At 37.7% G+C, this 27,314-nt stretch overlaps 1 protein-coding gene across 1 annotated transcript in view; it reads right to left on the bottom strand.

The window, feature by feature from the left end:
- Nucleotides 1-27,314, bottom strand: part of MIPEP (mitochondrial intermediate peptidase) — a 66,218-nt gene that overhangs the window by 31,157 nt on the left and 7,747 nt on the right. The window contains exons 6-14 of the mRNA XM_069883182.1: nucleotides 26,318-26,500; nucleotides 22,562-22,718; nucleotides 22,081-22,129; nucleotides 21,374-21,434; nucleotides 20,694-20,746; nucleotides 9,115-9,268; nucleotides 8,101-8,178; nucleotides 6,941-7,145; nucleotides 3,257-3,366 (exon numbers count right to left, since the gene is read on the bottom strand). Coding sequence (XP_069739283.1) covers nucleotides 3,257-3,366; nucleotides 6,941-7,145; nucleotides 8,101-8,178; nucleotides 9,115-9,268; nucleotides 20,694-20,746; nucleotides 21,374-21,434; nucleotides 22,081-22,129; nucleotides 22,562-22,718; nucleotides 26,318-26,500 — 1,050 coding nt within the window. The remainder of the gene's footprint in view (nucleotides 1-3,256; nucleotides 3,367-6,940; nucleotides 7,146-8,100; nucleotides 8,179-9,114; nucleotides 9,269-20,693; nucleotides 20,747-21,373; nucleotides 21,435-22,080; nucleotides 22,130-22,561; nucleotides 22,719-26,317; nucleotides 26,501-27,314) is intronic.

Below are 27,314 nucleotides of genomic sequence, written 5' to 3'. Positions count from 1 at the left end.
TGTTTCAATGATCACCATTCCTCTTCAAAGTCTGTTTCTGTGAATGTAAGGCATACAGATATACGGAGGTCTTGAACGTACTGAGGAAGATGTACCATTTCAGGGAATAGAAACTACTTCTCCTTGTTCCATTACAGTCTCATACTGCAATGCAGTATGAGCAGCTGAGTGAAGAATAAAATGCAGGGTTGTTTTACTTATTCTGAAAGATGAGCTCTCCGATAAGGCCAGAATCAAACTGTCATCCTCATTCCTAAAGAAAAAGACTTTGCAAAGCTTTGGCTAAAACTATTTTAATTGAATAACCATTCCATTTTAAAAATTTAAATACATGCTTTACTTCAGGTTCCACTCTTCCGTCCTTTTATATTAAGTAGCTTTAAGATCTTGGCATGAATTTTTCAGTATGTCTGCCACGGTGGCTAAAAGAACAGAATTCCCTGTGTGCCAAAGCACACTTAATTCCTTACTGCTACGCAGTAACTGTGACACATTATGGCTGTTTACTATCCGTGGCCTATTCTTGTAATCATGCTAATACAATACAGCCTTTGTAATTTCATCTCTGCGAAAAATGAAGTCAGTTCAAATTTGAACAGCTAAAATACTGGCCTTTGTTTAAGAGACTCTTTAAAACCACACAAGCTTAAAATTATTTAGCTCAACAGACCTACCAGGTACCTGTGCACTCAAATAAAATTAAAACAAACACAGCGATGCAGAATGGTACACATGCACCAGGTTGAATGCTTAAGCACTGTTGTGACTTCATTTTGGTGCAGCTTGAATCCATGAGCTTACCTGAGCAATCAGACTTGAGTAATTAAGTCCTCTCTAGTCCTTTTTATTTCCACAAGTATTTTCTGCTCTGTGTTATCATTAAGATGAAACGAAAACTAGGCCTGCTACTTTCCTGGAACAAATATTTTGTGCTGGCCAGCTTTTTGAACTAAATTAACAAGACGTTCTTCTGGCCAGAAGAGCTTGCAAGCTTTTTCACTCCTTGGTACTCAACAGCAGAACCATCCAAAATGCACAGAAAGCAGAGATAGGCTTTCTACAAACCTCAAAATATTTTGGACCAGATTCGTATGATCCACATCTACATGTACAATACATTTGCATCTCTGAAAGCCTGCTCACCAAATCTTTTTTTAACAGTTCATATGTTTTAATAATCAAAACAACACCTCTTTCCCCTCCCCTTTCCATAGGCACAAGCCATGTTCCTAAGTGAGGATCCTCAGGACCAGCCCTTCTACAACAGGCTTTTATGGCAAGGACAACCATAACCTGAGACTATGTTACCAAGTTTTCCTGACATAATTACATTTACTAGTAATGTTAAAAATCACACCACCTAAAATTTACATGCAAAAACTATAGCAGAGATGCAGCAAGGCCAAAAGAAGGATGCTGTTTCAAATCTTCTGCACAGAATCCTCAAGCTAGGGAAACTTCCTCACTCCCCTTTGAAAAGGGGGTAAAGCAGGATAATTTTTCTTTCAACTAGAAAACTGGTGAATAAAATGTTGATTCTAATTTCCATTTTCACACCAAAAAAATTAGTCAGAGAACAAGCAGAGAAAACATAAGCCCCAAATGGATTTTTGTGAAGTCATTAACATAAGAGAGTTAGGATTTTCTATTCAAAGTACTTAGTAACATACACAAAACAGAAGTAATTCCTGTAACAAACACTGAATTTCAAGAACAGAAAAGATTACTTCAATCTATTTGTATTTAAATGAAAATTACAGAAATCTGGTATCTGATTCTTAAAACTAGCTTAGACAAATGAACATAAGCAGAAGTAGATTTATATAGGCTGGATAATGGCTTAAAAATACACTCCAATTTTTTTCTTTTTGAGAAGCAATTAAAAGGAACCAGTCTGAGGCTGTCAAAAGCTACACAGCAGTTTCAAGCTCTTTTTCTCATCTACCAGCATAATCCACTCCTGCCCCCTTCAAGACTGAATTTCTGCATTAAACCAGTGTCTGGTTCTTAGCTTTTGAACTGCAACTAAACATGGTTTAGATTTGTTAAACCATTTTGAAAACACAAACCCATAAATAATGTTCCACAAATCTCTTTCAGATGTTTTAGTCAAGCTCATTCTCTGAACTCATATGCAACCAGATTAACTCCACAATGTTTTAATGCTACATGAACTTTATAGAGAACACTAGAAAGCAGTATTTCAGTACATGGACTAAAACAAATGACAAATACTCCTGAATCAAGTACTTTTAACTGCCAGGTTTCAAAGATATTTTCTTAATGCAATCAGTTCTGTGCACGATTGCTCTGTTAAAAAAAAAAAAAGGCAAATTTACAGAGCAAATTTCTCAGACATCATCTATTAAAATAGAAGTTAAGCAACTTAAGAGTCTTTCCAGGTTTTGCATTGATGCGTAGTCTATTCTTCAGCCATCGCATCTGAGCACACTGACATTTGCCACAATCAAAAGCACTAGAAAAAGATCTTTGTTTACTGTTTACTGGTTTGTATTTTTGAAATGGCTGTATAAATATAAACCTGTTCTGCTGTCTTGCATTAAAGCAATCACCAAAAGCCACTTTGTTTCAAAGAACAGCAGTTTTCTAAATTTCCCACAGAAAGCAGATCCTCACATTAGACTAGCACAGCATAACTTTAGGTAAAAAAAGGGATCGGAGTTTTAATGCAAAGATTCATGAATACCAGAATCTAACTAATCCTAATCTTAAATAAAGCAGTACACTTTTCATCACAAAATATTTCAATAGCTATCCTGCACTGTGCTAAAAATGGGAGTTCTTAAACACTGCAGATAATTTCCATTTCTTTGCATGATTTGGTATCTAAGCTTTATTTTAAGACAGACTTTAGACAGTCTGATGGAGAGTAACTGTTTTTCTTGTAACTCACCTGCAATTAAATTAAAATATTCCACTTAACTTGATTCATACAGAAGTAGTTCACCCACTAAGTTTGTGTAGTGTAGAAACTATACAGCCTTTGCAGGTAAAGAAGGTTGAAAGTCTTAAATATGTAAATGGAACCTTGGATATAAGGTTCTGGTATTCTTTTACAGATTACATTTACCTTTTCAGCTATGAAAATATTTTTTCTGAAAAATTAAAATCATATTTTCTATCGATTGTTTATTTCTACTTTAAACATTATTAACAAATAACACATGAAATTGTGATTGTTTTCCTGAATACATTTATTCCCATTTTCAGTATTTTACACATTAATTTTCCCTACCTGTCCCGTTTTATAATGCCTTGCAAACTGGTTAACCACTCGATAGTCATTTGCAAAGTACTCCATTAGAATTGAAGGAACTTCAGCAAAATCAGTGGCACATCTGGTTCCTAGAGGCAGAATAATTGTACACATTAGCATTTACAATTTTCATTAACACAAATAGTTAACTCTTCCCAAAAGGTTTTGCAACTTTAAGTTTGGACTTTTGGTGAACTTGAATGTTCTTTCATTTATTAAGTCAATATTTTATTTCCATAGCATTATTGCACACATTGCCAGAAAAGCTTCATTATAATCCTACACATTTTACTATAAATCACAAAGTAAAACAAAATATTTGAACAGCTGGGTGAGGCACCTTGTAAAGCTCTGGATCACACCCTTTTTAAACTAAACCAGACTGAAGCCAAACTGGCCCTACATGAAACACAAAATCTATTAAAGTGTCTTAAACCTAAATCAAACTACAATGTAAATAAAACTCTGCCTTAATCCCATTCGCAGTTACAACTTTTAGCTTCCATCTGTTTGCTGAGCTTACTTATGCTTTATGTTAACCTTGCTTTATAATGCCAAATCATTCATCCAAGGAACACTCTTGCAGATTGAAGACATGTTCTAAGTGAGTGCAATGAGGTAATATCTTAGCAGTCCGTATCTTTAAAAAGCACTTTCCCAAAAATCTGGTTTACTCTAATCATTATCAGCACCTTACACAAAAGAATTTAAGTACTATAACACAATACCAAATCAAAGCTGCATTTCTAATTTTTGTATTAAAGTTAGGCATGTACAAAACTGTTGTCTTAATAATGGGCCCTCTGGGTCATTACCTCTATCCCTGTCTGCCAGGGACGATGTCAGCATTCAAAACTAGACTTAAACGTAAGTATGGTTTTTGCTTCTAGTATTCTTTTTTGAAGATTATATTTCTAAATCACTCATTCAATCTTTACAATATGTAATATGTAGTTTGAATTAATAATCTGTTTATATTCAATGTCTTCATACCAATATTGCTCTTTAGTAGATAAATACAACTTCCCACATATCTTGCCTCTTAAAATCAGAGCAACTATATTCTCCCTCAGCCATCGTTATCCAAAGGCAAGATAAAATCTAAAAGACTATTCCTTGTAGGTCTTCCCTGCATCTGCTTCAGTTTGAATTCACCTTCAGACCAGACACAAAACCATGCCCAAGCATCGCATGAGGTTTCATCAGTATCCTTCTTAATCGTTCCAATACTTGTTGCTGTTAGATAGACCTCTGATATAGTTTCGAATTACATCCGTCACTTTCATACACGAGCTATTTGTAGTTCTGCATTAGCACATGAAACTGCTCCTGTTCCTCCTCCGCTGCTTAAATATCCATATGATAGCATAAATTCTCTTTGTACTCTTTAAATGCCTGATCTGCACTGTGTAGTTCTGAACTGCATTTCATTTCCTACCCTGCAGCATCCAGCCATTCAGTTCTCATATAACACCCCAAATCTTTCTTTTGTGCCATCACATTTCATTAGTTGTCTTTTTCTTTGTTGTTGGAAAATAATTTTTTAAAAGCCTGAAACAAGGCAGAACCAAATACAAATGCCTGCAGAACTACATGGATGTTCCCCTAGCCATTTATGCTTGCTCAGTGCTCCTTAATAAAATGGAAGAATTCTTTTAATAGCCATTCAAGATACTACTGAAAAATTACGTTATCTTAAAGTCAGATAGTTATAAGGCTGGGCAGTTATCTGAGATAAGTTAGACCTCTTGCAAAACAAATATAAGTATCCTCTAGTACAAACTAATTAAAATGGAATACAAGCTAGGGTTTAAAAAATTCTTATACACACACATACACATTAAATAATCAATAAATGCATACAGTAAAATGACAGATTAACTTAAAAATAAGCACATCTTAAGTCACAAAAGTGCAGTGTTATCCAAGTTTTGGGCCCATTAGCAGCAGTATGGGTTCCTGACTACTTGGGAACGTTAATCAGAAAAGGGTGGCAGGGGAGAGCAGGAAGGTGTGAAATACTCAGTGCATCTCAACTAGAACGCCAAAGATCTCTTCTCACAACAGCCTGTAGTCATCTTGTTTCCACACCTTGCCATGCTAGTGTCTCATTAGAGCAGATGGCCCCTAACAGACATCAACAGGATAAGCCATTTCATTCCAAACCCTAAAAAAAAAGATTCTCTACAGAAACAGCCCTACTGACCTCCAACACTGCTTTTGCAATGCTAGACTTGGAGTGAAATCCCCTGGGACACAGGACTGCCTGGAGCTAAGGCCATGCTGAAACTATATACTGGGGCTCATGGGAAGTCTGAGCCTCAAAATTAGCTATTTCCTGCTATTTTCTGCCCCTTCAAGACTTTCTGACATGTAGATGAATATGATTCACTGTCACAACAGGAGAACCCCACCAAAGCAATTACACTGGGCATATAAATACCCCTGAAGGTCAAGAAGAGTGAGGCCATGTGAGCAGAAAGGAAGGGAGAAGAGTAGTTAACCATCCCAAGGAGCATAAAGAGCCTATACTGAAAGAGCATATACAGTGTTCATTTGTTTTAGCAATGTCCAGAAGAGACAGCCTTAAAACCAGCTCATTTTAATTTTAAGTGGAAAACTTAAGAAAGCATATTTTGTTTCTGAGTGCAAAGTATCTGTTGATAACACACTACCACGGACTCCCCTTTATATCATTAGCATAATACAAAATTAGTAAAACATTTTTAAAAGTTCCTGAGGCAAGGGAGCTAAACTTCCATCTGTATGGTTGTGCTTTGTGGGTTTTTTTAATAACTCAATGTCTACGTAAATGGGATTTCCAGGACACTATTACAGAAGAGGACATACCAAGCTGTCCACAGATAAGAAAAGCAGCATGTCAAGCAGCTTTAGCTACAACAGGTCTTTGACCCATTTGCCAGAACTGCAGAAGACCAGAGCAGCCTGCAAGCCGTCAGCCAATACGTTCATTGGCACTGCTTGAGAAGCAGGACCAAACGAAAAAAGGCAATATTCCTTTTCTGTGCACTCACTAAGCTGTGGTTACATTTTCATTCATGTTCATTTACATATGACAAAAAGGCCTAACAGTTACTCATGCTTGCAAATAAATGATATTCTTACTTTATCAACTTTGCTTTGATCAGGATCAACTAGAAAAGGCCTGGCTTTACAGATTTTACCATATAACAACTGTAAACTCTTTACAAGACTTATTTACTAGTTTTCCTCAATTAAATTTCCTAAATAATTTCCAACTCAGAACTCAGTATCCTTTTACACTAGGTAAAAGTTTAGCTCAATTTCCTTTCAATCCTCCAGCTATCCCATTACTATAAACTCCACATAAGGCAAACCTGCAAGAATGGACACCACCACTAGAAGAAAGATCAGCAGTACAGAAAGAATACAAATGCATCATTTTTCTTAGAAGAATAATATTCAAGTGCTCTTTGATTTCGTTTTAGGAAATATCTGGGGATCTGATATTGTATTTTCAAGTCCCCAAGGATGTAGCAGTACCAACATGATTTTCTGGGTTTTTTTCTTGTTTGTTCGTTCTTGGGGTTTTTTGGTTTGGGTTTGTTTTTTTTTTAACTACTCCCTTCTTCTAGATATTAAACATTTAAATAAAACAAAAAACTATTCTAACTTTCTTACCAGTGACATGTTGGTACCGAGTTCTTCCCAGCATTGAATGCATAGCATGTCCCATTTCATGGAAGAGATTCTCCATCATACCAGGACTCAGTAGTGTTGGTGCTCCCCGTGTTGAATGGGGCAGGCTAAGCATAAGAACAACTACAGGCAGCTGATACTCTCCATTTTCCCTTAGCCTGCCTCCACGAACTGTAAAGTGACAATCCTTTTCAAGACAAAAGCAAACATATGGACAGTCAATGTTGTTATATCAATGACATCAAACAATGATCAAATTGTTAAATTATTAAATCAAACCTAAACGCATACTCAGTTACACAAATTTAATTCAATGATCATTAAGTGTTGTTTAATAGTAGCACACTGTTTCTTCATCTTCATTATCTGCTTCATATTCATAAGGAAACTACTTTATTTAATAAAGAAGGTGCTGCTTTTAGAAAAAATTCTTCTTGGTTTCAGAATTATCAAACCCTCTCAATTTTTCTAAAAAATACCACTAGCTCAAAGAAATTTACTGATGTGTCTAATCTGTAATTTATAGATAAAAGTTCTCTCTTCATTCTTCATCGGTAACTTCTTTATAAAATATATTACACAGCACTCCTAATATATTGTGAAATATTAGCAAAACAGAGTAATCTATTAAATTAATGCAGATTTAAAGTTTATCCACTTAACACTTCACTAAAGGATATTTCTACAGAGTGAAAAGCTTATTGTACTGCATCATATAGTCAGTACATCGGCATTAGGCAGCATGAATAAGTGAGTCACAACAGCTGGAATCATCTATTATTTTATGTAGAATTTTGAATAAAATTAGTTGTCATTATGAGCTTTCACCTTTACAGAGTATTAAAATTTCAGATTATCTTAACTTGTAAATAGTTCTCTAAACAGTCCTATGACATATCATAGCACTTGTCATTCTGCAGAACAAAGAAAGCGAGTTCACTTATCAGGTGATGTTTTTCAGATGAAAGGTTACTCACTAAAATACTTCACCTAAAACCACATTTCAAGCTACAGACCTTCTCTGCTCTTATTTATTTTAAATCAAGATATCTTTTACTCAACTTACATTGAACGCAAATGGCCCTAACTCTACAGTCATTACACAAATAAAACCCATGCTGGAATCGGGTCATAAATGTTACCTGATGTGGTTTATCAAGCCGCTGAAAGAAATCACAATAGATGTATCCTAGCAAGCCTTCAGTTTCATGAACAACAGCCTGAAGGAAAAGAACGTATAATTTCCACAGTGAAAGAACTGATAAGATGTGTAAACTGAAGACATAGTATTGTAATCCAAAGATTTATGATGAACAGATGACAAACTGGGAATGACTAATGTAAAAACTGTTGATAATTTTAGTTGAAAAAAAAAAAAATACAAGACTCACAGCTTGTTCCTCAGACTGCAGCCATTCCTGCATTTCACTCAAAACTAACTAGTCACAGATTAGTATTAAAAGTAATTTCTCTGCAGCTCCCAAATGACTTCTGGCTCAGTAACAGAAGTAACAGAAGTTGATTTATCATGGAAATAAAAATAGGAAGAATAAGGAGTACTTATAAACTGATCCGCAGGATATAAAAAACTCTTGCTGGAGGTGGAACAGCAGTGAAGAAGATCTTGCAGTGAATACATGAAAGAAAGTCAACAGAGAAATCTAGGAACCTGACAAGGAAATCACTGCCCAAGTTTTTGTCTACACCCAGAAAAATAAAGATATAAAAAACATTCTCAAAGTAAAGATGACACGCAGAGTAAAAAAATGAGGAAAAGACTACTAAATATGCACCCACAGCACTCATCATCTACAGCCATCTACAAATTGCAACTACAAGAACATAGCACAGCTCATTCAAAAGGATGGCTTGAAAGGAAAAACAATAACCTCTGAACGGAGAAACTGATTCTGATTCAAGCACCCTTCAAAGAGAGGCACATTATAAAAGCCTTTAAACACTACACATACAAAAGGCTACTGGAGGGAGTATGAAGCCCTCAAGGTCTAACTTCAACTGAAATTAGACAAGTACTCTGTGCTTTCAATAGGCACTCAAATAATTTAAAACCAAACTCTGATTCATAGCTCAGAGGAACACACCATTTGGTCTGACCTCCCTCTGTCATTTCAGATTTTGGTAACAAGAATACTTACCAGCTTTCGAACATCTTCGGACCAAACCTCTCCACTCTGTGTCTGTTCAGCATAAAGTGTGATTCCTAGAAGCTGACTGAACAATGAGTTCAAACCCTCCATGCACGCCCCAAGAGAGAAAAATGGACAGTACAAGCCAGGATCTATGTTGTACCTACAGGAATATAACCATCACAGAATAGTCAGTTGGTATTGCTATACAAACAAGTCATAGGATGTGACAGCATACACCAGATAAGCCTCACAAAGCCTTTACTAAGCATATTTGGCTTTGTATTTCAAATAATAAAACTAAGTCATAGAACAGTCATGGCACAGTGCTTCACAGTAACTCAATTTTCTTATATTTGAATTTAGATACCAAACTCAGCAGATGACGACTATGATTCTCAGAGATGTTGTGAACACACACAGTTCAAATGGACCATAGTAACACCACTGGTAGCCAGACTGTGGCTTTTATCCCCAAGAGGCTGCCAGCATTCAAGTGTGATTCCCATGCCATGCCATTCCCATAATGGTTTAGGACTGGTTTTGTCATATCACTTTAAAATCTCATACCTTCTCATTTTATATCTATAAGATATAGACAATCCCATATTGTATTAGATTATATTAGTTAGATTATTTTATTAGATTATAAAATACAGGTTATTTTATAGCCTTATATTTATGCATTCTACTATGTACTACTATGAATAATGGCTGAGTTTTGTAATTCAAACAAGTACTTCTTCAACTAAGCACTAACCATAAATGGAAAATTCAATATAAAAGTTCTGACTCTGCCCAAATTCCGCTCATCCCATGCTAGTCTCTGCAGAGCCACTCACATTTACTATATCCTGGTTTAGGTTCTAGAAAGTTTTATTAATCCAGATGCAGCACAAAGCCAACCTGCAACACTATTTCAGAACTAGGGGAGTAACACAGACATGCTCAAGTGGTTTCAGATGGAGGGTATATGAGGGCTCTTTGCAGGGCTTTTTGCAGAGCTCATTTCAACCAGCCCTGCCAAAGCTACACTGGCCATGTGCAAAGCCTATTTAGTACCTCCACATCCCCCTTCCTCCAATATCACTCAGTGTTTCCCAGCCATTTCCTTCCTGTCAACTGGGAGAAGAGAGCTGATCAAACAAGTATTTTGAGAAAGAACCCACACAATACAATACTACAAACATACACTTCAGCAGAACAAAATTTAACTCCACCAACAGCTCACAGTCATTGCAAGCCATCAGACTTTCACAGTTGCAGGACATTAAAATAGTTCAATAAGAGAACATCAAGAAACACTTTCTCCCTGTGACAGTGGCTGAGCACTGGCACAGGTTGCACAGGGAAATTGTGGTGTCTCCAGCCCTGGTGATATTCAAAAGCCACCTGGACATGGTCCTGTGCAGTCAGGTCTAGGTGGCCCTGCTTGAACAGGGGGCTTGGACCAGATGACCTCCAGAGGTCCCTTCCAACCTCAACTATCCTGTGATTCCGTGAAGACATCACATGGAGCCTAGAACGAAGACCACACAGCTGCAGTACGAGATAGATCCCAGCTTCATCAGAGGAGAACATTTCATGCTAACTGCAAAGGATTACCACGCTCAGTTGAAATACTGGATTAACTTGTTTCCTCGGGGGTGGTGGGGACAAACTCTGAAACTACTTTGTTTCCTTTCATTTCTGTTAAAAACACAGACCTACTAGCAGGAGAAAGCAGTGATATTTCTTCACAGATAGAAGAGCTGACATTAATATGTTACAGGGAGAAGATAAGCATCCTCATTTCTTCCTCATTCTCTGCACTCCTTGAACACGTGAGTTGTCCCCGTGAACTTGCCTCATGATGAAGTGGATTGGGAGAAGGCTTTCTGATAGCTATTTGGTAATACACTGTCACTATCCAAAGTGGAGTAAAAAAAAAAAAAAAAATCAGTCTGTAATAGTTTCGCCTTCTGGAAAAACACAGTACTTACCCACCCACATGAAAACAGCAGTAACAGACCATACTGACTTAAGGCAGACTCCCCAGGGGAAACAGTCCTCTACCCTGGCTAGTGTTTGAAGATGTCACAATCTTGACATTTTGAGCACAATGAGGTCCTGATTAAACAACCACTTTAATAAAAACTATACAAAGTTAATGTCTGTCACTTCTGTTCAAACATTGTAAGGATCAAACTTCTCCCACGTTTAATGAAAGATGTGTTTCAATATTCATCTTGCCAATGGAAAATTGAAAAAAAGTTTTGAAAACCAACTTTTTTTTTATATTGAACACAGAAAAATGTTTCTAGTTCTGATCTCACTTATTTCTGTATTTCTACCTTGCCTACTACACAAAGATCAAAGAAGAGGATAGTTAAAAATCCTCAAATAGCACTGCAGTCTTATGACACAAGACTGATATTTAAATAACTTTTGGACAATCCTGACAGCAGTTATTGGTGATTATTACACCTTAAGTTATCCGGCATCCATTGTTCATTAGCCACTGCAATGTCATAGGAGTTACAATAAAAGTGGTTGAAATATGGTAATATAAAGCAATTTTCACAATCACATTATAATCATCAGTAACACTCCAAAATGAGCATCAGGTACTGAAATAGAGCTACTGCTCCAGGAAGTGGATAGTACATCTTCAAAAATCTTTCTCTAACACCAGTCTATGCCCAGTAATTAGCAATGACTCCAGACACAAAACCACAGCTTTAAATTCACAAGTTTTTTATTTGGTCCTACTTCATACATGAGCTCTTTTCACAAACCAAGTACGACCAACTACCACTGAAGAAAGCCTAACCCCAAACTTGCACTGATTCCTGGAAAACTTTCTCTCTGGGCTTATTTAGGAATATAAATTAGCCAAAACCTCAGCTATCCGAAGCTGATGCCCTATAACCAAAAACTCAGTTCCTGCAATTATTAATAGATGATCTTCCCTTTCAGTGTCAAGAGCAAGTATACAAATGACTTTTCTGAGATCACACCATCAAAATTTAATGCTGCTCACTGCAGAATGAAAGGTGTAACATTAGATAAGATTAGAGGACAATGAGGAAAAGGGAAGAAAATAAAAGTTTTGAATCTTAAAAGAAAGAATACTTGATGAGCAGAGCAGGAAATCCTACAATCTCTACCGGATCTGTAAAACTGAAGTATGGCTGGAGGGTGTGGGTGGAAAAGTATTTGGAAGAGTTAGACAAACTACATGCTTCCCTATTGAAGACTCTTGCTTGATTCCAGGCACTCAAAGGGTAGCAGCCATCAGCAACTTAATTGTTTCCAGATGACAGGATAAAAGCATCTGTTTGCTAGTAAATGATTACCCAGCCGAAGTTATTCACAGCTTCATTACCTTACTGAAACTATAAGAACACAACATTTCCCAGCCACAGTAGTTCAGTGTTCAAATTCATGCTAAGCTACACCACCTTGGCAGCAATGGGGACTGTGACTCTGACAGCAAGCCAAACTTCTCTTCCCTCAATTTTTTGAATGAAATTTCTAATGCTCTTCAAGGATCTGGGGTTGTATCTTCAAAATACTCCCTGACCCAGGCCAGATTATCTAAAAGACCACATAAAACTCCAAGATGAAGAATTCTATCAGGACACTCCTTCAGCACTTTCAACTGCTCTGTAACAAAGATAGAGCTTGTCTGTGTAGCATGCAGAGCTCTTTTGAGGACTGATCCAAGACTCTAAAATGAATTTCTCCTGAAGCTAAAGGGGAAACTCAAAGTTCACCATCTTCTAACCCAGGTGCATGGTACTCCTTTGATCATTTTTTTCAAATGTGAAACTAAGTGTATTTGAAAATGCACACAAAAGCCTCCCAAAAAAACCCTACCAAACCCAGACATTCCGCTGCACATTAGTTCTCTGTTGATAGAATGAAAGGGCAAAACCTTTTGTTAATGAATTAACTGATAGTGACTGACTTGATACAAAAAGGAGTAGAATTTCCAAAGTAGTACAGCTTAGCCTGTCCCTGAACTGCTAACTGGTCAGAGCAACGCAATTTTCTATGTGTTAATAACTGTTGACGACCCTCCTGTGCCTATAATTATTTTTCTTATACTACATGTTAAAGAAGCAGCCATTCTAAGAATCACCTTATGCATAACTTTCAAGCTGTTACCAACTACAGGCCTGAACAGCTGCCTAGCTTTGCTCCCTCTATTTAAAACAAATAGTAAAAAAATCAAATAAAACTGCAAGAAGCAGCTGCTTTAATGAGTACACTCTCTCTGGTCACTCTTTGGCAAGCTGCCTCTACAATCATTCAGACAAGTTACAATTTTTACCTCCAAAAGGAAATGCATACAAGTATTTCTGGGAAAAGAAATCAGAAAGGAAGTTATTACGACCCATACTGAACTACGCTAACAGGCATTCCGCTACCAGTAAAATTTCTGCTAAGAGTTACTGCTGCTATCAAGAAGAGTTAATGTTCTAGTGACAGATGGCTGAAATCCATGTTGGAAACCAGCTGAATCTCCATTTGGTGACAACTGCAGTGAAGTGCCTGAAGACAGGTTTTCTTGAACGTTCTAAGCTTGCTTGCTTCCTGCACCAGTTGAGCAGACAGGTAGAATTCAACAGGGAGGATGATGCACATGGCATACTAACTTCACTAGCAGAACACTGTACTGCTCTTTCCAAAGCTGCCAAATACATGGGATCATGGTTACAGCACTTCCTAAGGAAGGAAAAGGATTCAAGTCAGGTTAAGAATCTGGTCTGGATACACTTTCACTTAAAATGTCAGTTCTGGGCCTCAGCAAGGTGATTCAGAGTGCTTCAAATAGGCACCTACAATGCATATGTCACCAGAGAAAAATCAGGCACAAACGTAACGCCACTTTTAGGCTTAGCCAGGTGCCTACCAGAGCTAACTAGCAGAAGTCTTGAGCTTAGCTCAGAGTTCTTGCTTCTCTCTGGAACTTTGGCTTCCCTGACTAAACTGCATGTTGTACACCAGGATATCAAGAGGATGAAGAGCACATCCTTTTCTATGGAACATGCCTTTGAAAGTGTAGGCAAAGGAGATGGAAGGATGGTGGTCTGATGAATCACCACAGAACTTTGCAGAGAACTATGTACTCCAGTCAAAAAGATTTCTTACCACAGAACCTCTCTTCTAGGGTATTTGAGGTCAAAAAAACAGGTACGTATTGATCTTTGATACTTCCAGCACTACAAAAAGTTTGCCCAACTACTCCTGAGTCTAAGCATGTAATTAATCTTAAGCCCTTATGTGAAACTCAAAGGATCTGAATGCACTTCTGGGAGAGCAGGGAAATGAAATACCAAAATTTCTATCCATTACAGACATACACACCAGAAAACACATTTTTACATGACTAGATATTAAAAAAAAAAAATTGTTTTAGTTTCGATGTAGGAAATAGACTACATTCATGTAAAAAAATAAATAACACCAGTATATAAATCTGTACAAATCAGAATGAACTTCAATAAATATATACATGAACTCATCTGCAGCGGAAAAGAATATTTTTTTATCTGTGCCTAGCTTTCATTTAGGTTTTTTTTTTTTTCAATCAAAGTAAGGAATTCAAAGTAATCCCTGTTATTGTAATAACAGACCTTAAATTATTTTTTTGTTCCTGTAGAATTGCGTAATTCAACTGCTTAAACAACAAAAAACTCTGAAAGACTGAGAAGCACAAAAATGAACAATAGAAGTTTGTTCTGCTACCATTTAGTCTTACAATGTATTCCCATAACTTAATCACTCTAAACACCCGATTCCAAATGCCAAAACATTTATATTTACAACAAAGCCCAGGAAAGAATTAAAACGTTATTATGTACTTTGTGTCAGAATGTGAGCTCAGAAATTTTATGAAGAGAAATCTCAGTACCCTCCTAAAGAAAGCATTAGTATCAAAAGAAAACAGTATATTCTTTGATGTAAATTCCTGCCTTATACTAAAGGAAAAATGATCTTAAAAATTCCAGACACCTTTTACTTTTGCAGTATGCAGCCTAGCACTGTTTTTAAAAGAAGCCATGTAGCCAAACCAATTTAAAAATCAATTTTAAAAAGAAGGTAAGTGACACGGTGAGGTTTGGTTATTCTTCAAGAACAGCAGGCTTCAAACAAAAGGGCTGTGTCCCTGTGAAGAACAAAGATGTACTCTGTGATTATAAACAATTATTTCTAAGCTAGTAGGACTTCAATGAGTCTAAATAAAATGCAGATTTCTAAAATCACTTTCATTTAAGCTGTATATTTGGAAGGGAACTAAGATTGTTTTGTGTAGCATGGCTTTCGTCTATTAAGAAGTCTTTTTGTAAACTTGGACATAAGGGATATTTGAGTGAGGATAACTATTCTTCAGAACACGAGCATTCAGACTCTCAACAACTGCAAATTAGCTGCTTGGCAAGAATTCTTATTGGTGGCTATTAAATGTAGTCCCTGAAATATCCTGGTTTCTTTTTTTTTTTTGAGAGAGAGAAATTATTATCCTGTTGATGACCACAAAAATATAGAACACTGAGTTACCTATCTCTAATAAAACAGATTCTGTCAAAACTTTCACAGAAACTTGAAAAAATCTTGTTACTGGAAGATAAAAGTGAGAAGAACCCCTCAGGTTAACTTAAAGAGATCAAGACACGGAAAACCCCTTCAGATTTTCACTACATGCCAGACTACGAAATTTAATTCTTTACCTGAAGGGAGACTCTTGAACCATGATTTATAGAAGAATCTGAATTTCTTAAAAATAATAATAATAGAAAGCCTTTGTACTCTAATCAACCATAAACTCACACCTGTATCTCTCACTCCTTTTTTCCTTCTGCTAATTGCACTTCATAGAATATTTTGGAGGACGTCAAAGGGTAATGTGGAGCATTGTTTAGGTATTGACACTGTAAGTAACTTTTAAATTTGACTTTCTTTGTCCTTCCATAATGTTTTGAATAAATAAATAATTCTTGAAACATGAATTCTGCTTCACAGCAAGACTTCTAAGTAACTTCCACGTTTTTCTCAAAAAAGCTCAGTCCATGAGCTTAGTGACTGGTAAGTTAAACGACTTTTTGCACCTACATTACTTGATTTAACAGAAGGCATGCCTTGCCTCTCTCATAAATAGAAAGTTATAGAAAGTTTTCTTTCACTATGAGCACTTGGGTTAAAAAGAACCAGGAAATATTTCAATGCATTAGTTTTCCACTTCGGCTTTCAATTTGAACAGTGAAAGTTTTCAAACGTGTTCCATAAAGGGTCTGGGCTATTTTCCTACATAGTGTCCACATCAGAGGAAACCTAATTTAACAAAAAGCAGCCATAAAAAAGTTTATTTACAAGTAACTTGCAAACCTCAACATTAGTTGCAGCTTTTAGCAACTTGAGAAATATAACTTGGTATTGAATGTACCCCTCTGAAAAGACAAAAGGGCTGCCCACTCCCCTCTGAAGCCAGCAGCCTATGTACAGTCCCAATAAGAGGAGAGATGAGCTGTTCCTAATTCCTGTTCAGCTGGTCACCTCAAGATCCAAAATGCCAGCAGTTGCTGTGGAAGCTCCTCTTTCCCACACAGCAGGAAGCTGGCTTATTTTGACATTGATTTGTTCATCTCAAAGAGACAGACCAGCACAAGAGTGCAACACCCTGCAAGAACATCCCAGTTGCAAGCTGAATAGAATCTGTGATGTTTTGGCAAAAATCCCAACATTGGATTATAGGCAGCAAAGTCAGCCCAGCCTGGTAGGCACCAAAGGTCAGGGAAACGGGAGTCAACACCAAATACACCAAGCCCACCCCTGACAGTTCTCAAGAACAGCTCTGTGCCTCCATAGAAATGGTTTAAGCACAGTCAATCCCTCCTTCAAGCCAAATATTTGGCCTCAAGAGGTCTCTTCCAGTGTTCTAGTTTTTATTTTTTTTATGACCCAGAAGAAGTCAGCAGGGCCTCTATGCCTTTGCAAGATAACTGAAGCTGCATTCCCTGAGAAGTACTGGGATTTAATTAATACTATGGTACTTGTTTGCACTAAAACTCAACAGTATTATTTTTATAACATACATATTTGACATCTTCTTACTTGTTAGAGTGTTAGAGGCTGAAGCATGTTCAAGCATTCACTCTTTTATTACCCTTAGCCTGCCAAAATTCTTGAGGTTCTCCTAATTACTCTATCTTCTTTTAAGATACTGCTACCATGATTTTCTGACTTTTGCCTCCAGTTTCTCTTACCTGTACATTTATACTCACATCTATTTTCTCTGCCACTTAAACTGTGTGTACAAAAACATTACACTGACATAAGTGTGGGCTTAAAGTCTGATAGGCTATTTAATATAATTAAAAAAAAAGTAAACTATCCTGTTGCCATCAATGGGAGGACTCAAACTTTTGAAGTAGGATCAAATTTCCAGAGAAAAGACTTGGTGAAAGCTAACAGAATTATTGTGGTTTGTGGCTAGGTTTACAGAAAAAAAACCGCACTCTGTGAATTAAGTCTGGAGCTCCTCCTGTCGTTCAACTTGCAAAACAGCAGAAATGCTCAGTAACATTTAAAAAATACTACATGCGGATATGAAACAGACATTAAAAATATGTCATGAGTTTCGGTGCCATTTGAAACAAATCTATGTAGCTGGTCAAAGTCTAGAGAACTACAGAGGAAGTAAAATATCACATCAGGATCACACTGGCTAACATTTCCTCAAATTTCTCTTTGTAAATGTAGTCTATATACCAAAAATAGGTAGTGGTGCATGTGCAACATACTATTACAAAACATAGCTAAGTTACCTATTCAAGAACTAAACCACTGTACTATCTTGCTTCACATCTAGGTTTGTAAAACCAACCTGCATCTTATGTACCTGACAACATCTAGGAAACTATGGTCCTGTACATCAGCTGCAGCCACAGCGACAACAGTAGTCTAAAAGAAATATCCAGAAGCACGGACCTGCTTCCTTTTCAACAAAACCAAAGTAGAAACAAAGGAATTCCTAATGATACAGAAATCTACCACCCAAACTACTATTCAGTCCCAAGACATGGCAGCCATGTGTTGTGCACAGCAACATGATCATGGCATTTCTGTAAGACATATAGCTAAAAGTAAATTTCTTCCAAAAACCAGAAAACCTCAAAGAACAAAATAATAAATCTACTAAACAAAGAATACTAAGAATGGCAGAAACGCATGACAGGTAGAGATACCTTGTTTGAAAACATTTTGTCTTTCCATGATGCAAAAATGCAAAATAAAACAGCATATAATAAGTAAAATGAAATTAAATTATATATTTATCTTCCAAATAAATAAAATAAAACACAATACAATTTAAAAACAAGCAAACAAACAGAAAGTATAAATTATTTTCCTGAGATGGGGGGGTGCAAGGGAAGCTGACACATCAAACCAAGGAAAAGAACATCACTTTTCCTTACAGACATATGGTTATATTCTAAGGTTATATTCTAAGGCTCAGCTAGAAAGAAAGCAATAACAAACAGCCCAAAGTCAAACTCGCACCAGCATGAAGCTTTGTGGTAGACACGGTTCTCATCTTCCAGTTACAAAAGTGCTGAAGAAAATACCATAGCATCCCAGGGGCATTGAAGAAAAGATGTGGTCAAACAGAGGTAAGTACAAATAGAACATAAAGGATAGTGGATTCACATTTACATAGCTAGTTAAGTCACAGACATGTCACAGACATGACAATGTGTATTCCTGTCCTCTGGTGGTTGTATGAATGGTCTCTGACTCCTGCCTGGTTTCAGCCATAAAGCACAACCACTGATACTCTGCAGTGAAGTAAGTTTTTTTAATTTTCAGGGCATATTACACAGTACCCTGTTAATTAACCACAATATGGGCAGAATGAATGTAAAGCATTGTTAAGACACTGCCAGATCAAAACCTTTTCCCAAAGACAGACCACTACACAGGAAACAGGGCAGCAAAAGACCTAAGCCCTTCTTTTTTATTAAAACACCACAACACATCATGGAGATAAAAACCAACTTTTCCTTCCCAGTCTTGCAGATGCTTGTATACCTGCCAGAAATAAATATTACTGCCTAGCCTGAAGGGAGAAAAGGGTTGAGCTTCAATCCTTCACTGTAATCAGGGAGGTCCCACATAGGTTCAGGAGATTCTTCACACTGATCCAACTGCCAGATTTAGTGCCAAATAAATAAAAAATAGCAAAGTTATGGCAGCAACATCTTGGTCTGTTTTACCAGCAGGACTCCCTACACAAAGCTACCATGCAGTTCTTAAAAGCAAAGCAATTTTACTGGAGAATTTACAAAGCCCCACAAGGAAAGGTTTTTCTTCCTAAACCCAAAATTAGCACAATCCGCGATCATCCGCAACTCACTGACAATACTGTTAACTTCATTAAATAATCTAAGAAGGGCGTTAAGGCAGTATCAGAAGACATTCCTCCAGGAGAAAGAAACAAATAGAGCCTTCTACGCCTAATGCTCTAAGCCTAACACTTAACTCTGAAAACAGGGAAAGCATACACTACAGGAGATGTAGAAAATCCAGCATCAGCTACCAGGAGCAGACACAGCACCCGGACATCTCTCTCACTCCCCTGCACAGCAAGTTCTGCACACTCAGGACATGAATGTTGCTGCACATACGAACCTCAATTCCCATCTGAGCGTGCAGTAGCTTATGACAAGGCAAATGTCAGAGCTGCTGCTCATAAAACTACTGCCTCAGTAACAAAATGCAAGAAGGCGGCAGAACAGCCAGGCCACTGCTGGCAATCCCTCTGTGCCATGTCTGTACTAATAAAGCTTTCTGATCCAGACTAAACTACTACTTTAATCAGATATCTCCAGTCGTAAGGGCTTTTTTTAAAAAAAGCAAAAAGCCATAAAACTGCAGCGTAGGAAGATTTTTTTCTCTGAGAGAAGTCCCAGTTTGAAATCATCTTTTCCAACACAAATCTGTAAGGCCACTGCTGCCAATCTAATAAAGACAACATGCAGGACTCACATCTTTCGGAGCTAGCATCTCATTATGTACAAAGGTCTTGTGCATTATTTAAGTCTGTGTAGAGGATTCATTTCCCATTCTTTGCAGGACAGATGAGAATGAATTCTACTCATAAACAGTGAAAATCTACCCAAGAAGGTGCTATTTCAAGTCCATAGAAGGGGCTGATAGGTGCATGTTCAGTAAGAAGTACAACACAGTTAAAATAGGAAGAGGAGTTGGATTGTATTCAGTGATCATAATTTATTTTTAAACATTTACTGCAGCTAAGAGCTAAAAATGAGAACAAGGATTTTCTAGCTTTTCTGAAACTGTTTCATCCTCTTCAAAGAGGGCCAATACTTCCCTGTATAACAATAGAGGAGCCTAAAACTTCTACAGGCATTCCAGCAGTAACTAAGAAATGCCCCTCCAAATACTCTCTATTTTTTCATATTGGAGTACATCTTCAAAGAAGGAAATCCTTTCTACATTGAGGACTTTCTTTATCCTTATTGCAAAGAATGAAATAAAGACACTCATTTACATTACAATCATGAACATAAGGAGCTTACTTCTCAGCACGAAGGACGCCACTGTAGTAAGGGTGATCCCACGGCATCAGCTTCTGAAAGAGAATTCCAGCTCATAATTACAATAATGGACAAGTGAACCCAAAGAAATATTTTTGTTTCCTTTGAATATTTTTTTCAGTTTCGACAAGTCACAAAACTTTAAAACATAATGGGAAACATTCAGCACTAAAAACTTCATCAGAAATAGCATCATTTATTGCAATTTGAAACCTTTGTTTTTACATTTACTTGAAGATGATACAACAAGACTGCCTACCAGATCTCAAGAAATACACTCCATTCAAACAAAAAAGATAAATGTAGTTAACGGACAAAACTAGGACACATACACTATAGTATGCAAAGTGGATATGCATCTAACCTAAAGTACAGCTTTTGTTTTTCAAATAAGTCTATTAATTAATTCAAAACAAAGTAATATTCACTTTCACCACTTAACGGTGTGGTTGTCACAGTATCATTTTGTATGAATCAACATCTACCTCACATTCAGTGCTTGGTTTTAACACAAATAGCAGCCAGAAGACAGAAAGCTTCTCTTTCTAATTACGCTACATATACTAAAATAGAGTTAATTTTTCTTGTTGAAAAAGGCGAGCTTGTAGTATAATTAAAAAAAAGAAACAAAACAGAAAAGCACACAGGGAAATATAACTTACTGAATTCTGAGGGCTGAGCTTCATTTTCATATTTGTCATCATTTCAAAATCTTTTCGTGATCTGAAAAATATTTTTATGATGGAAGTGTTAATGAAAGATTTTTGAGTAGTGGCACAGAGTATACAATACTCCATCCTAGCAAAATGTCATCATCAGAGATGGATAATAATCTATAAATTGGCAGTCTATACTACAGTAAAAGAACTTTCCCATCCTGCTTCTGTCATTCAGGTACCTTCCGATCAAGGCACTAATAGTCTGGTTGTACATCTCCAAAGCATTTTCTTTCTTACAATACACTCCATTTATACATAGTGAGGAAACTGTTTTGTGCTTCAGAAGGCAAGAAGGACAAACAGGAGAATTTGCTTATAGATGTAAAATATATCGAGTTGTGCTATGGAGAGAAGACCAGGAGAAGTCCTTCAGAAGAAGTCGTTCAACTCTCAAACTTGGTCTCCTTGTTTGCTGTTGCCTACATTTCTTGGCACATCACTTGTTGCCTTCAGCCCCGAGTGTTCTCCGATCACAGACATGGAATTTATTCCAAGCCAACAGCTCCTCTCAAAACTCTGAGAAAGTCTTGCTCTTTGCTTCATTAGAGCATATAATAAGCAGCACTGACTGACTTAATAGTGCACAAGTCCCTCTGTTCTTGAAACAGAGAATACAGTTAGAATAAAAAACTTAGTGAAAAAACACATACCTTTCAGACAACTGGTCAGAAAGCTTCTCCAAAAACCGCGTTACAGTCTCTAGAAGTAAAACAGGGAGAAGTTAAGAAATTGACTTCTTCCTTTAAAAGTTTACATGAAAACACTCCAAACAAAAGAAGGTCCCTTCAAACAACAAAGTTCCTTTTAGAACAACAAACTACTCTGTTGACTCCTGTGCCATTATTTCAAGACAACTTAGTAGCACATATACTTTGCGACATGCTGGGATTATGGCAACTTCATCATCTAAGAACTGAGTGTCAATTCTGAACAAAAACACCAGTTTCTACTCAGTGAGTATTGCCACTTACAGAAAGCACGAGTATTGCACACTGTAAAAGGAAAACACAGCAAGATACTTCACTGGAAGAAATAGGTGTAAGCTTAGCAAAAGAAATTAACAACTTTGGACCTCTTATCTAACACAGTGGATTTGATTTCGAAGTGTGCCCTTCCACACATGCTTTATACCTGGATTTTTGGCCATTGTTCCCTGAAGAGCCCTGTGGGCAAAGGTTTCATACCCAACTAGCTGTGCCAGACTGTTTCGGCTAGTAAGCAGTTCTTCTAAACAGTTCAACTGCCCAGCATCAGGGTGAAGAAAAATCTTGTAAGCAGCTTCTCGCACCTAATACAAAAAAAGGAAAATTAAAAGGTCACATTACTACAGCGCATTTTTTAAGGGAAGCAAGCGACACAACTGAAGAACAGGCACTACAGCTGTATTTCACAGACCTTGTTGGGAAAAGGCCTAAAGCCTTTTAACAAGAGCAATTACAAATGCCTGACAATTACTGCTTTCTTAGCCATTAAAGATGGAACAAGGAAATGCAATGAGACAACCTAGCAGATCAAGACTACCAAAAGGGGTCCTCTTCCTCATTCCTGTCAACAGCCCTCCCTCTGCTCCTTGCCCCCTTCCTTCTGCCAACATCTGTGCTTTTCAGACCACTCTGTGGGCTGTCTTAGCTCCCTAAAACTTCTGAAAATAAAGCCAAAAGCAAGCCAAATTGTTCTCTGCCTGTCCTTTAAGCTGGCTTATGGAAAGATCTGATGAAAAACAGACAGGGTCAGGGGAGAGGAAAAAAAAAAAGAGAGAGAGAGAGAAAAGCTTGCTTTCTTTCAAAGTAGCAAGCAAGCTATTAGTTAGTCCAACTGCCCACAATCAGTCTTTCTCCTATTTCTAGTTTGTTTGGGTTTTTTTACAACTTACCAAAAAAAAAAAAATCAACTCAAGCCTCAGAAAATTTGGTGAAATGCTTTTTATATTTTACAAACTGATTTAAGATAACCTCTATTTGCACATGCGGAATAGGCTTAAGAAACCCAGCAACAACTTATGCTTGTCTTCATTTGAAAGAAGCGTCTCTCTTGGATTATACATTCAACAAGAATGCATGTCTTGGGTTCATAAAAAATATGGCTATAGTAATTCACAAGTCATTGTGTACCTTTTCTGTTTCACCAGGCTTTCATTTTTAAAAGAGTAAATAAAGTGCAACAATTCCCCTTACTTTAACATCGTTCAGTAATGTCTTTCCAGCAAAGATCATCTTCCTCTATCTGGTACTGTACAGACTATATTTGGAGTATGATGTTCAGATCTGGGTTCCCCGGGACAAAAAAGCCACTGACAAACTGAAGTGGGTCCAGCTAGGGCCACCAAGATGTTTGGGGGCTAGAGAGCACAACACAGACTAAGAGAGATGTGTTTGTCCAGCCTGAAGAAGAAAAAGTGGATTCTGTGAATCTTATTCGTTATCTACCCAGCAGTAGGGCATAGAGAACATGCAGCCAGACTCTTCTTGGAAGTGCAGAGCAAGACAAGGAGATCTAATGGACACAGGCTGGAAGATAAAAAATTCCAGTCTCATACTAGTGAAAAAAAAAAAAAAAGTTATGGAATCTCAGTTCTTGGGAATTATTCAAAACTCAACTGGAAATGTCACTGAGAAATCTGGTCTACTTGATCCTGCCCTGAATAGGATCAAACTCAAACTGAAAAGTTATGGAGGTCCATTCTAACCTAAATTATGTGATTTCCAAAGAGCCTCTCCAAAGATCTGACTCTCACTTGAGAATGTTGCAATACACTTAAGTTGTATTTAAAAGACTAAGGAAACACTGTCCCATTTCAAAGAGCCTAAATTAATTTTCAATTTATAAACAAACTCTAAATTAATTCCTTTTAGAAAAGCATCATCAGCAATAACAGGATCATTCAGGATAATTCAGGTTGGATGGGACCTCAGTAGGTCTCTAATCCAACCTTCTGCACAAAGCAGGGTCAGCCAAGACCAAATTGGACAAAATTTTTTCCAGTCAAATCCTGAAACTGCACAGATGGAGAGACAGCATGACCTCTGTAACACTGTTTGGGTACCTTCATCAGGAAAAATTTCTCCAATTGATATTTCTCACTTCAGCTTGTGCCTGTTGCCACCTGTCCTCCTGTCATGTAGCACTGTAAAGAGCCTGGTTCTATCTTCTCAATGATATCCTTGCAGGTAGTGGCAGGGCCCCAAAAGCCACCTCCAATACAGGGAGAAGAAGCCCAGATGCCTGAGTCCCCCCTCACAGTCCAAGCACTGCAGTTTTCTAGCCATCTCTGTTGAAGTCAGTCCTAAAGAATGACGAATAAAGGGCTATAATCTTTTCCCTCAGCCTGTGGCTCTCCCCCTGTGGCTCTCCCCCTGTTCATGTAGTTTAGGATGCCGTTGACCTGCTTTGTTACCAGGGTCAGTGTTGGCTCAATTTTCCCACAGACTGGACCCAGTCAAGCAGTCCCAGCCTGTATTACTGCCAGGAATTCTCGCTTTCCAGTTGCAGGTCTTCGCATTTGTCCTTCTTGATTACAAAAGGTTCTCATTGGACCACTCCCTCAGATTTTAGGCCAGTCTAAATGTCAGCCCTACCCTGTGTACTGACTGTTCCTCTCAATTTGCATCACCTGCAAATCTGGTAGACAAGAACTCCACCACCTCCTCTACGTCACAGATAAAGATGTTAAACAGGAGAGGTCCCAGGATAGACCTCTGCAACACTTCTCTCAGTACCAACCTTCCTTCAGTAGAGCAATCACTGCTCTCTGGGTCTGATCATGAAATGAGAGCTTTTTACCTATCAGGTTGTCCACTAATCCAGACTGGAATCTCCTAACTTTGATTGTTCCGTTAACCTTCTTAGGGATCAAAGTGAAGCTAAGTTGCCTGTAGTTCCCCAGTTTGGGGGTTTGGGGCCTTTCTGAAGTTGGAATGCATTATTTCCACCAGCCACCGGGATTATTCCCTGATCTTCATAGCCTACCAAAGACAGCAACCCTTTCAAGGGCAATAGCCAGTTCTCTCTGTAGCCTGGGATGCAGTCCACCACGTTCCAAGGCACTTGCACAGGTTGAGTTTTATCAAGTGATCTAAAAGTGGATTCTCATCTGCTGCTGGCTGTTCTTTTCTTTGAACCCTTTCACTAAGCACAGGGGGCTGGGAGAACTCACTGGTGAACACTGAGGCAAAGAAAGCAATCGGCATCTCAGCCTCACTTGTGTCTGCTGCCACTAAGTCACCCACTTTACTCAGCACTGAGCCCACCTTTTCCCTGTTCAGCCTTTTAAGTACTAATGCAGCAACAGGTGCTCTTCTTGTTGCTTTTGATGTCCCTCACAAGCCTCAACTGCAGCTGAGCTTCAGCCTTCCTGATGTCATCCCTGCATGTACAGATGTTTCTGAATTCCTCTCTTGTATCTTCTACCTGCTTCCATCTCCTGTCTGCTGCCTTTTGGAGATGAAGCTTTGTCATGAGTTCCCTGCTTGCCAAGCCTGGCTTCTGATGATGTCTGCTTGGGTTTCTAAGTACCAGAATGCACTGCTACTGAGTATCTTAAACTCCTCCTGTGCTTGGAAGATACTTAAAGAAGTGTCAGCTTTCTTGAGCAACTTTACACCCTTCGGAGCTTCACCCCATAGGATCCCATCTCCCAGTTTGCTGAATAAGCTGAAGCCTGCTTGCCTGAAATTCTCTTCTTCCTCAGTCCATTCAAGATCTTCACTTCCATTATTTCATAGCTGCTACAGCCAAGGCTGCTATTCATTATTGTTGCAAAACAGTTCTTCCTTGTTAGTCATAACATCATAATCATAAATTACATGCCTTTGCATCAATAACAATTAAAATACCCAATATGCATTTTTGCTGTAGAGCATGACAAAGCAAAATTGCGGAAATACACACCAGATCATCAGGACAATCAGCATGCAGACCAGCAACTTGCAAGTAATTGCCTTCAGCTGCAAAATTATACCGAATATGCTCTGGCAAAACATGTTTGTCGATCTTGTTTGGAAGGTGAGTTCCTGTCAGAAATTCATTACATAAATCCAATATTCTGACATTGAGGTTGACTGCCTTCTTACGCTGCAAGAAAAATAAAGAGCAAAATACATAATATTCAGACATAGTACAACCAGAACTCAAAAGTTTCTAAAGGCTAAAGGGCTTTCCCAGAATTCAAGCAGCAAATACAACGTTTAAAATTAGACCTACAGCACCAACCAAACCCTAATGTAGGGCTGAAGTCAACAAGATCAGATGCTCATAAAGATCTGTAACTTCATAAAGGATTTAAATTTGAAAGAAAATGGCTATTTCTGCAGTGAGAAAACGTACAGTGGAGTTAAAGTAGAATTTACATAAGCTTTGCTAGCCGCTTGAAAAGCATTTTTAAAATTGTCTAATATGATTGCTATGTAAAACACCAAGGCGAGAACAAAAGAAGCATCTAGATGGATAAATCCTACTAGCATCCTGAAAGAGACAGAATTGCAGTTCTCTTGTTATTGTTTGTATTTCACTATTTTATGAAGATAGCAAGGAATTTATGCTTTCCTGAGGAGTTTGTGATGTACGGTTTTATCACCATCATCATAATACTTCCCACATTTAATGCTATTTTAGGTTTTACTTCAGTGAACCTGAGAGTATGCTCTCCATTGCCTGTGGGTTCATAGCTTAAAATAAAAGGCCAAGAGTACAGATACAACATACTTATAAAGTCCAAAGAACAACAAAACCTGCAGATCGCTGTCCTCCCATTCCACCCTTATTTTTTTAAAACGCATCTTTTGAGTTTTATTTTAAAAAGCAGAAATTCTTTGCAGCAGAAGTAAATTTCAACTGATGATAGTGAAGGATTTCTAAAGTCTGAAATAAGAATTGAAATGAACCACTG

The sequence above is a fragment of the Phaenicophaeus curvirostris genome, chromosome 1 (assembly GCF_032191515.1).
Source record: "Phaenicophaeus curvirostris isolate KB17595 chromosome 1, BPBGC_Pcur_1.0, whole genome shotgun sequence".
Classification (NCBI taxonomy): domain Eukaryota; kingdom Metazoa; phylum Chordata; class Aves; order Cuculiformes; family Cuculidae; genus Phaenicophaeus; species Phaenicophaeus curvirostris.
The sequence above is the reverse complement of the archived record's forward strand: the minus strand, read 5'-3'. Positions and strand labels throughout refer to the sequence as shown.